This window comes from Salvia hispanica, chromosome 3, assembly GCF_029641045.1.
Source record: "Salvia hispanica isolate PSC_SH4W2 chromosome 3, Shi_PSC_v1, whole genome shotgun sequence".
NCBI lineage: Eukaryota > Viridiplantae > Streptophyta > Magnoliopsida > Lamiales > Lamiaceae > Salvia > Salvia hispanica.
This window is the reverse complement of record NC_142694.1, coordinates 46,116,856-46,128,250: the sequence shown is the minus strand read 5'-3', so window position 1 is coordinate 46,128,250 and position 11,395 is coordinate 46,116,856. Positions and strand designations below refer to the sequence as shown.

The following is an 11,395-nucleotide window of genomic DNA, read 5'->3' as shown; positions in this document are numbered from 1 at the left end:
GAGTTCAAGGGAGAGGGGGTTTGTAAACTCAAAAAGACGCTCTATGGTTTGAAGCAGTCACCAAGGGCATGGTTTGGACGATTTACTGAGGTGATGAAGAAATACGGATACAAGCAGAGTAATTCAGATCACACCCTATTTCTCAAGCAGAGAGGAGGAAAGATCACATGTCTGATCATTTATGTCGATGATATGATTCTCACGGGGGATGATGATGAGGAAATAAGTCAGTTGAGGAAGAACCTTTATACCGAGTTTGAAATGAAAGACTTGGGTCTCCTAAAGTATTTTCTGGGAATTGAAGTAATGCGGTCCAAGAAGGGGATATTTATAAGTCAGAGGAAGTATGTTTTGGATCTCTTGGCGGAAACCGGAATGCTTGGCTGTAAGCCTGCAGAGACCCCAATGGTGCAGAATCACGGCCTTCGACTGACAGAAGGAGCTGAACTGACACACCAGACTAGATACCAACGGCTTGTGGGTAAGCTTATTTACCTTTCTCATACTAGGCCAGACATTGCCTATGCCGTGGGGGTAGTTAGTCAATTCATGCATAAGCCTCAAGTCGATCATTGGGAAGCGGCCTTGAGAATTGTGCGGTATCTAAAGGGGACTCCTGGGCATGGAGTTTTGTTCGAGAATCATGGGAACTTGGAAGTGCATGGGTTCACTGATGCAGATTGGGCTGGAAACCCAAATGATCGGAAGTCGACTGCAGGATATTTCACCTTTGTGGGGGGAAATCTTGTAACTTGGCGGAGTAAGAAACAAAAGGTGGTAGCTCTATCAAGTGCCGAAGCGGAGTTTCGTGGAATTAAGAGTGGGTTGACTGAAATCCTCTGGCTGAAGAGGTTGATGACAGAACTTGGATTGATGTCTAAGGAACCGTGCAAACTCTTTTGTGACAACAAGGCAGCAATCAGTATATCTGAAAATCCAGTGCAACACGATCGAACCAAGCATGTTGAAGTAGACCGCCACTTCATCAAGGAAAACATAGAAGCAAAAGTGATAGATCTTCCCTTTGTTCGGTCAGAAGATCAGTTAGCAGATATCCTCACTAAAGCAGTGGATTCAAGAAGTTTTCATGGAGTATTGAGCAAGTTGAAAATGGGTGATCCCATTGTTTAACTTGAGGGGGAGTGTTGGAAATAAATCAAGAAGATACGCAAGATTAGAGAATTGATTCATAATTAATTGTAATTATTCTTTTCCTGATTTGCAGCTAGGGTAAATCTTACCATATGTAATTAACCCTAAGGCTATTTAGGCGTGTAGTCCCCATCACAATTAAACAAGTTGAATGAATATATGATCCCAAAATTCAACATAATAATAATAATATTTAATCACGTAATCATTTGTGGACATCATTTAGATTTTAGAAGGTGCGGTGCATCTCATTTTACAATGATAGCCGTATTAAGTTGTGGACTTCATTTAGCAGATGCGGTGCATCTCATTTTACAATGATAGTATACAAATTAATAAAGATCGCTAGTAGATAACAATTGATACGTAGATGGTGTCTAGTTTAAATGATAATATATCTCGTATTTTAATTTTATGACCATTTAATAAGATAAACTCTGTACAATTGATACGAAGATGGTGTCTAGTTTAACTGATAAGATGTCTCATATTTTAATTTTAGGACAACTTAGTAAGAGCATCAGTAATAGAGGTTTTTTCACTATACTACAATTATCTACTGTGTTATCATTCTTTTTTTTTTCTAAACCACGTCACAACTATCATAATCGAAGTCCTTTCCCCATACTCTTCTCCACGCCTCTCCTTGTCTCTCATATTAATTTGCACTATTCCTTGTATTAGTTTTGAAATTGAAATTAAAATATGAGTATATGATATAAAATCTGAAAGGACTTAATAGAAAATAAATTAAATATAAAAATCCTAAAAAGTAGAAAATTAAAAATCATAGATCTTATTAGTGTGCGCAACATGAGGTAGCGCCCTTGGAGCTCATCTTCGATCACTTCAACGTATCCTTTGCTTTCAAGTTGGAATTGCTGGACGGCCACTTTATTGTTGATGTTGCCAAGAGCCTAAAAAATGTTATCTTGAGATGGGTTGGATCAGTGGATCATGGCTGATCCAGGGGATAGGAGGGGGCGACCTGCTACCATTGACCGGAGCGTGAACTTTCCATTGCCTTCGATAGCTTCCGACATCGCCATTCTCTCTTTGTTAGCTTCCGATAAATTTTATTTCGCCTCCTCTGTTGGCCTAAATCTTTCACTTGGTTAGGTGGACAGCTTTGATGACCGTTCACAGGTGACATGAGGTTCTCAAATTCTTGTTAGATTGTAGGCTCCGCCCGCCTCCATAACAATATGATATTCATGACCAGTGGCGGACGCAGCCATAAAAGTACGTAGAGCTAAATTTTGAACACAACCGTCGTGGATGCTCAGGTACCAGTGGAGATGTGTTGGAAGGGTGATTTGATGATGACGTGGACATGTTGAGCACGTGAGTGGATAAAAGCTGATGCCCTTCACTCGAGCTGTCTGTTTCCAAATCCTTACAATCTTGTCTCTAGTGTGGATATGTCCGTAATTTTGGGCTTTATGACCCACTCATTAACAAATAGGCCCATTAACCAATCGGATTATGTTCGGAAACGGATCCGATATTAATTAAATTATTTATTTATTTATTAAATATAAACGGAGAACAGGGAGGCGAAAATGAGAGAGAGTCATCACCGCGAAGCTTCATATTCTAATTGAATTCCATCGTCAAATTCACCACAATTCAAACCCTAGTGATACAAGAGAGAATGGTTTTCTACTTCAAGGCGCGCCCGGAGGCTGGGGATTTCACCATATTCATGGGCCTCGACAAGTATGAGAACGAGGAGCTCATCAAATACGGATTTCCTGAAGATATTTGGTACTCTTATCATTTTTTATTATTACTATAACACCTTAATTGTTCGATTACTCTGACTTCATTTCCTGGATGATGCATTTTAGTTGGTAATATGCTCTGTATACAAGCTTATTTTGATTGTAGTGCATTTATTTTTTAGCTGGAAGTTGAGTTGAGAGTTTATTGACGTGGTGTGGAATTAGAACGGATTGAGCTCTAATATTTGGGAGATTTTTAGATTGAGGGTTAATTGGGTAGTGTATGGTGAAGGGGATTGAATTTTTCAGGTTGTAGGTAGAAAGGTATAGGTTTCGGTCTATTTTCTGTAGTTCTATCATAATTTTTTTCAGTTATCACTCTAGGGCAAAATGAAATCTTGGACTTTTATATGTGTTTTGGAGCTTTAGGTCTATATTGCTATTCAAAAGATGTATGTATGGAAGAACTGCTTTTGATTTTGTTAAATGAATGAAATTTTTAGCTCAATCTAATGGATGCTAAAACACTTTGTGATGATTTAGCCTTGATAACCTTTTCTCAATGCATTCCTGTGGATTCGAAACAAGCTCTCTTGGACTGCCAAATATGCTACTAAAATATGGCCTATTGTGCTGTTCAATAATTGCTGCAGCTTACTTGACATGGATGATTTGATGCAGGTTCCACGTGGATAAGATGTCTTCAGCTCACGTTTATCTGAGATTGCACAAGGGTCAAACTATTGATGATATATCTGAAGGTGTATTAGAAGATTGTGCTCAACTAGTCAAAGCAAATTCTATCCAAGGCAAAATTTTGTTTTTCTGCATCTCGACTTTCTTCAGTGTAGCTTGTCTGTCGAACTTATGTGGAGTACCATATTTTGCTGGGACTTCTGAGTGTTTTTGTTTGAAGCAAAAGCTTGATTTGTTTGGCATATGTTTATATTGTCTAATCTAATATCATGGTTATTGCAGGAAATAAAGTAAACAATGTCGATGTTGTTTACACTCCTTGGCAAAATCTTAAGAAGACTGCATCGATGGATGTTGGGCAAGTTGGTTTTTATAATTCTAAAATGGTGAGCATTAGTCTTTGTGACTTTTATGATAACTATATGGGGTATTTTCCTACTGCTTGAAAACTGATACCAGAGGTCAAAGTAAATGTGTTCTTCTAATTACACAGGTTCGTACCGTGAGAGTTGAAAAGCGAATAAATGAGATAGTCAACCGATTAAACAGGACCAAAGTGGAAAGAACTCCTGATCTAAAAGGTTCGTATTTTGTTGTTTATTTTGCAAAAACTCTCATGTTAGACAGTAAGAGAGTCAAGCTATTCTCTACATGATTATTTTTTTCTGTGGCATGCCTTTCTTAGCTTGAAGCACATAACTAAATAGAATGCGAGTAAAATGTCTTCTAATTTCCTAATAAGTGCAATTCTTTTTGTGTGATTAGCTGAACGGGAGGCCGTAAATGCAGCAGAAAGAGCAGAAAGGAAGCAGCAGCTCCGTGAAAAGGTTAGGATTTTACCTCTTGGTATAGGCACAAGGGTTTTTCATAATTATATAAGTGAGCCACTTCTAATCAGATGCATATTGAAATGTTTCCACTGACTCTAAGTCTCTAACTAAACTAAATTTGAGGTATGCTACCTGAAGGTGCCTTGTTTGCAGTATCAATTTTCCTTATGGAAATGTGTGGTGCTCAGTTTTCCTTTGTTCTCTGATTGTGGTTGGCATAACTGTATGAAATTCTCTTTTCTCAAACTACGACCGGGTATCTAAAACATCTGGGTATTTAGTTTTCTAGGACTTGCTGATTTAACATGCTATTATATTACCCCAGGTCTGAGCAACTAAGTCATAAATAAATCCACTGCTCATATTGTTAGTCCTTACTTGACTCTGGACAAATATAATTATTTTTTCTGCTCTCTCACAGGCCTCACCACAGTAGAGCTTCTCTGGCTTCTACCTATCTATGGCACCATGAAAGTAGATTCATGATGCCTGCTGGTCATGTAATGATTAAGATGTCTTGCAACTAATTTTCTGTGGCTGAGTGCAATGATTATCACCTTGTTAATATTTAGTGAAGAAAAAAGTGGTGTATAATGTAATCTGGTTGAGATATTTCTATTGAGGTTCTTGTCCCATATCTGATGTTTATGTTCCCTATATTTTGTTACTTAAGTAAATTTTCTGGTAGATTGTACAGATATTTTGATTGCCGTAATGACAAACTAACTAATTCACTGATTGTCACTTTGAAAAGCTCTTTTGTGGCTTAGTTATGCTTATATATGATTTTATGTTTTGCAGAAGCGACGGGAGGAGTTGGACAGACTTGAGAAAGACAGGCAGGCTGAATTAAGGAGCTACAAAAACTTGATGGTAGCTGAGAAGATGACATCTAACAAGGACATAGCATCTACCAACAAGTCCCTTCAAGAACTTGAGGAAGATTTCATGTGAACATAAAATGCTTCTACAGTCCCTCAACATCCAGCCATTAGTCGAGTATATGAGTTCTTTGGCCACAAGGGGCCGAGGACCACAATGAAGTTCAAAAGAGAAAGTCCACGCGTCATCCGATAGGTATTTATATGAAATCTTGAGATATTGAAGCGCTCCCTAATTGTAGTAATAATATGTGGGGAGCAAAGATTTATATAGAGGGAACTGCCCAATTCGATCTGATTATGACGAAAAGCTTGTGTTTGGATTATGATGCGATGTTGTTTCATCGGATAATGGTATCACATTGTTGCCTTTTTTCTTGGTTAACTTTGTTGCAAGAATTCTTTGACTTGCTCAGCTTTTATGTGTAATTTCTTGCTGTTTAAGATCTATGGCGTTTTTTGGGAATTTACGTTACTTAGATCAGTTTTTGTTCGTTTGTTGTGTGTTTGCTTTTCCGGGACCTCTCTTACTGTGTAACGGGATAGGTTTAGGTTCAATCTTCACTGTTTCGTGAGTTGTGTTTATCGTCTTCCTCTGGATTTTCTGGTATGGGAGTTGATTTCGGAGTTGATTTTTCGGGTCTGTGATGGTGATAGATTCTATGTCATTATCTATTGGGATGGTTTCTATCTTCTGGTTTGGTCTTGAATATTTGGAGGTGGCATTGGTGGATTCAATGTTCATAGAAATGAGTGTTGTGATGCGATGCATATCTGAGAGTTTCTTTTGTCTTCTCGATTTATAGAGATAAATTCTTTATTTTCTAGATCAAAGTCTATCTTCTGAGTTCTTTGTTTATTTTTGGTATTCGACATGGAGGGTTCAATGTTAATAGTGAAGAACCTTAATAATTAAATTTATTAAGCATTTCATAAAACTAATCACTAATAAGCCATAAGTAATTAACAGAATGTTAAGCCATCCTCAGTAAATAAAGGCATATAGTTACACGTAATAGTACTCCATTGAATAGAAAATGACAAAATGAACAATTTAAATATTATCTTCAATCAAACAACACATTACAAAATCTTATCTTGATCTGATTCTGTGTTCGGGCTGAATTTCTTCTTCCGGATTAATTATGTTGTTATATCCTATTCATAGAAACATGTCATAGTGCAATACATGTATTTAATTTTTGACTAAAATCCAAATTTGGTCCCATACATTTGTCCTAAAAAAATTTTTGGTCCCATACATTAAGTTAGTGACCTCTTGATCCCTAATTGTTTTGGTACATTTTGGTCCCAAATAAGGTCACATATGGGACCTGAAGAGAATTTTTATGAAAAATGTACGAGACTAAAATTGGTAGTCCTAGATTATAATTAAGTTATTAAACCGATCAAACATTTTGACCGTTAATTTTAATAGAAATTGGTTATTTTGGACCAAAACAATATGTTTGGGACCAAAAGGTCACAAACTTAATGGACACCAAAAAGAATTTCAGAGCAAATATAAAGGACCAAAATTAGACTTTAGTCTTAATTTTTCTATTCCCCCTTATGCATATATCTAAAGATATTGTTTAGTAAGTAATTATTTCCATGTATTATTACGATTTAATCTGATACAGTTTTATATGATTTGGTTTATTTAATTATGGTATCCTCCTTTTGTATCTCAATATATTATAAATATGAGTAGTAGTAGCAGTAGTAATATTTGAAAAGATAAAACAAAATAATTTTTTTAATTTGCAACTCACGGTTTCTTTCCATCTACTAGTTTGTAGGAGTATTCTTTAATATAGTGAAAATATATGAAAATTGCATTAAATTAGTAAATTTGTTGGAAAAATATATATTGGTCATATCCATGCACACACATTGTCTATCTTTCTCTCTCACTCAAAAGATTTCAATCCATCGACCTTCTCTAACCATGTCTCCTTCCATGAGCAAATGGAAAAGCTCACGCAGCAAAAGCATGAAATTAGGGCAAAACGCATACTCATCATCGAGTGATCACAAATGCCTGATGCTCTGGCGAAAGATCAAAAGAGGGAAGAAGAAAAGCTCAGAATCTCCCTTTGCAACGCAGAAAACCTACGATCCGCATACCTATATGCAGAACTTCGACGAGGGCTCTGACAGCGACAACCTCTACCGATCATTCTCGGCCAGATATGCCAATCCTTCAAGATTCGATCCAAATGAATTAAGGAGATCCTCATTAATTGATGTATGAATCACACCAAATCTCAATGTATGTAATGTAATCCTAGTTTTCATGTTTTTTTTTTTTATTTTTGGTTTTCCTCTTATTTTTCCTCTTTTGTGGATAAATGTCATAAGATTTTTTTTTCTTGAAGCTTATTGTATTAGTTGTATATTGAGGAATGAATGCTCAAGTTGTGAATTCAGCTTGCTTTTTTTGCATTTGTGATGAGATGAAGATGGATGAGTGAACAATGTATGCTAAATCAACTTCAAAATATTGATTCTAGGGTATTTTATTTTGAAAATTCTGGCAGCATTCATTCATGATGACAAAAAGAGTAAGGAGTGATGTCATATTGAATAAGCAGCAAGTTAAGATTTTTGAAACAGGGGAAATGAGGAACATTCATTTCTTGATTAAAGTTGAGGGATACATGTTCTTCATCATACAATCTGGTTATTCAGTCAGCTGTAATAATAGGTAAATATCACCATTTGTTGGTTGGGAGGGACTGCATCAATGATCAAATTATGGGAGGTTCTTCTATGCTGCGTGCTTGCACGGAATCCCCTGTTTCGGGTTCTTCAGCTCGTCTCCAGCTACAAGGAAGAACGCAGTGTGCCTAGCAGGAAAAAAAGATTGGATCATGATCGTGCAAAAAAACAGAAGACCCGTTTTATCAAAGTGAGTTGGGAGATGAGTTTGTTGTAGAGTTGTGCCATTGTACGGTACCTAAAGAAGTTCATCATTTTGGTTTTGGAATCTGAATCAATATCCTTGGTTGTGTCCAGTGCCTCCTGCATGTGGTGCAACCACCTCTCAGCAGCTTGGTGAGTGACCGGGAATGGCCGGTGGCGACCAATCAGGGCAGGATGGCCTGTCCAAGGAATGAGTGCCAAAACACAATTAGGTACAACAAGTAGAATAACACAGAAAGCCAAATAATCCTATCTTGTGCAGATTTCCTAATGGTTGAGGACCTTTTTTCATGAGTAACAAACTAGCTGATCATTCAAGCTTAGCAGCCATGTCATTGTTTAGCTTCAATTACTTGAATCATCGCGTTTCAAAGCACACGTTCTCACATTGAAGACCATAATCTAGAAAGTTTATGATTTTTCCATCAAGAAGGATAGTTGTACTAAAACAAGAGAGAAGTCTCAAGCAAGAATCTTTTGATACTGAAAAGAGGAGAGACACTTTCACATGCCAATAGAGATCAATTCCATTTCAACAGTAAAATCACACAATATCTAAATAAGATTGAAATGACATAATAATTGAAGTCAAATTTGAGTCACCTCTTCTTTGGCTGAACAGTGGAGGCCCTCCCATTCTCTGTACAAAGAATTCATACTGATTTTGAATGGCATCTTCCTTCTTAGAATTTGCAAAAATTGATCGGAACCACTCTTCCTCATCATCATATACTCTGTCATCCAACATCATCATAAATTATACATCATTCAAGATATTACATTTATCAACAAATGTTTCCATGAAAAACCCTATTTTTTAAATAGATTATTTTTTAAAAACCTAAATAAGAAGGAATAATTATTGGTTTCATTCTTATTTACTTCTCCTATGCCGTTAATGAATAAACCCTACTGTTTTACTGAGGTGTGGAAGCTTCAGTTCATCCAAAAAATCCAAACTTCAACCCATTCTCAATAATGAATTTAGTGAAATACTACGATGGAATAGCGATATGAAGTAAAATTGTAATGAAAAATTGAATTTGACCTGTTGTAGAAATTGGTGGAGAGGTTGATGAATGTGTGGAGGCCGAGCTTCTCGTAGAGATTGGTGTCGTCAATGGCGAATGCGTCGTTTTGGGATACCCCGCTCCACTCCGACGCCTTTTCTTGGAGTGTCTGCATCTCTCTCTGTGATTTGATTTGTGTGGATATTTGAAGAGGGAAATGAATTGGGTATTTATAGGGGCACGTGTACATCGCGTGGGCGGCACGCTATGGAGTGTGCTGGTGGCGACACTCGCATAATTTTATACCAATATTTAATATTCTTCTCACAAATAAATTTACACTACTAATAGTAGCCACTAGTTTCATAGTTATGAAACAAGGGGCACATTTTTTATTTTTTATTTTCTGTTTTTTTAATGGAGTCGTGTACAGGATTTTTTATTTGTATATCATTTCCCATATAGTCCAATTAATTAAATTATTCAATCTAATTACAGACCCCAAATTTATAGGCCTATTGCAATTTTGACGACCCAAAGAAAATTTATCATCTCTTTTTGTGAATAGTAAAACATGGTTTTCGTTAAATGTCATAAACAAATGCTTAAATTTTATTTTTGTAATCTAAGTGGTATGCTGTCCAATTAATTTGTGATTTTTTGGGGGATTGATCATGCATAATGTGGGCACGGCGCATGTCAAAATTGAAGTTATTAAGAAAAATATACTAGTATGTTGTAATTAGAAATTTAGAATTAATTTGTTTTTGGAAATTGGAAGTAAACAATCATGTATATCTAATAATCGCATATTAATTATATGGCAGATGATCATATATATCTTCTGAAATTCTGGGTTATTTGCTGGATAAAATAAGTACTCCATGAATTACAAATTAAGACCTTAAGGCTTAAGTGATGCCATTTTTTGTTTTAAAAAAATTGATAATATTACCATTTTTAAGTATTTATACGATGAATAACAAAGACCATAATTAAGAAAACAATAGTCCAGCTGTCTTGATAACGTATCGTGTTTGTCATTTTGATTGGTGAGGACATAATGAGGCAACTGTGTTGTAGTAACTTTTAATTCTTTTTGTCATAAATATGAAAATGCATTCAAATTCGTTGTAACACACCATGAAGACATATTTTCTAGAATTTTCTTTTCTCCCATTTTGTCATTTTTTGTGGTTAAATAGTACTACGAATTATTGAGTTTATTTTACTATAATGTTTTTATTCCAATCAATAAATTGAGAGTTTCAATCATTCTAATGACATAAGTACGAGAGGGAAGTTAATTGTAATTGATTAAAAAAGTTCTATCTTACTCAATAATTTAAACTTAAAACTCATGTAAACAATCAAGTATCATCAAATGTTGTTCGAAAAAATTGAGTGATATATTTGTTGAGATAGGTAAATTTTGATGTGAAATTAATATTGGATTGCTATTTTTCTAAGATTTTGTAGATTACGTAGATTCACATCCTTGTCTCAATTTCATCTATTGATAATCGGAGCCATTTGGAAATGATGCTGCGATTTATATGCTATAAAATTTTGTATAATTTACAATTTCAAATGCGTCGAATATAATTGTGAAAAAAAATTCAGTATAAAGAGTTCTAAAATTTTCCAATTTTCCCATAGTTATAGTAATTACCTAAACTTGTTGACCCAAAATCAAATTTCAAAATAAACCATGTGTGCAATGTGCAATGTGCAATTGTGTCAATTTAGTAGAAGGCCTGGGTTTCTTTCTTAATAAAAATATTTTGGGCCTGTTTCATAGAAAAGAAATGCTTGGATTGGCCCATTAATCACACATATTTTAGTCGTTTTGTTTCGTGGATATTTTTGCCAAAGTTTATACTAGTACATAAAATTATTTAAAAAATTACTTGTTTGTACAATATAAGGTGGAATATGTAATTTTAATATAAATTATATAATAATAATACATGTTCACAGGGAGTATAATATATCTGATGTATTTTAATACTTTATTTGTTTAAAAATATAATGCTTTTTTGTAAAAAAAACACTTGATATGTATCAGTATATTAGTTGGTGGTGTGGTTATCAATACTGTTATGAATTGCACTCATTGCAATCGACAAACAAAGAGCAATGAACGTAAAACACACCAAGGAATTACGTGGTTC

The 11,395-nt window shown here is 35.3% G+C and overlaps 2 protein-coding genes across 2 annotated transcripts; one reads left to right on the top strand and one right to left on the bottom strand.

The window, feature by feature from the left end:
- The first annotated feature begins 2,688 nt into the window (after positions 1-2,688).
- On the top strand, positions 2,689-5,668 carry LOC125209495 (uncharacterized). The gene is made up of 6 exons (XM_048109093.2): positions 2,689-2,919; positions 3,558-3,685; positions 3,855-3,958; positions 4,066-4,153; positions 4,338-4,399; positions 5,204-5,668. The coding sequence occupies exons 1-6, from the start codon at positions 2,807-2,809 to the stop codon at positions 5,354-5,356; spliced, it is 648 nt and encodes a 215-aa protein (XP_047965050.1). The 5' UTR covers positions 2,689-2,806; the 3' UTR covers positions 5,357-5,668.
- A 2,222-nt stretch (positions 5,669-7,890) lies between these two features.
- On the bottom strand, positions 7,891-9,432 carry GLB3 (hemoglobin 3). Its single transcript, XM_048112142.2, has 4 exons — positions 9,260-9,432; positions 8,815-8,945; positions 8,246-8,390; positions 7,891-8,135 (listed from the first exon to the last, which is right to left on the bottom strand). The coding sequence occupies exons 1-4, from the start codon at positions 9,394-9,396 to the stop codon at positions 8,057-8,059; spliced, it is 492 nt and encodes a 163-aa protein (XP_047968099.1). The 5' UTR covers positions 9,397-9,432; the 3' UTR covers positions 7,891-8,056.
- Between the last annotated feature and the right edge of the window lie 1,963 nt (positions 9,433-11,395).

Excerpts from the sequence above, each read along its gene's own strand:
- LOC125209495 (XM_048109093.2), top strand. The coding sequence starts at position 2,807 with ATGGTTTTCTACTTCAAGGCGCGCCCGGAGGCTGGGGATTTCACCATA. Across the intron at positions 2,920-3,557 it reads GGATTTCCTGAAGATATTTG|GTTCCACGTGGATAAGATGT; the intron begins GTACTCTTATCA and ends GATTTGATGCAG. Across the intron at positions 4,154-4,337 it reads AAGAACTCCTGATCTAAAAG|CTGAACGGGAGGCCGTAAAT; the intron begins GTTCGTATTTTG and ends TTGTGTGATTAG.
- GLB3 (XM_048112142.2), bottom strand. The coding sequence starts at position 9,396 with ATGCAGACACTCCAAGAAAAGGCGTCGGAGTGGAGCGGGGTATCCCAA. Across the intron at positions 8,391-8,814 it reads ACTGTTCAGCCAAAGAAGAG|GCCATCCTGCCCTGATTGGT; the intron begins GTGACTCAAATT and ends TTCCTTGGACAG. Across the intron at positions 8,136-8,245 it reads AAAATGATGAACTTCTTTAG|GCACACTGCGTTCTTCCTTG; the intron begins GTACCGTACAAT and ends TTTTCCTGCTAG.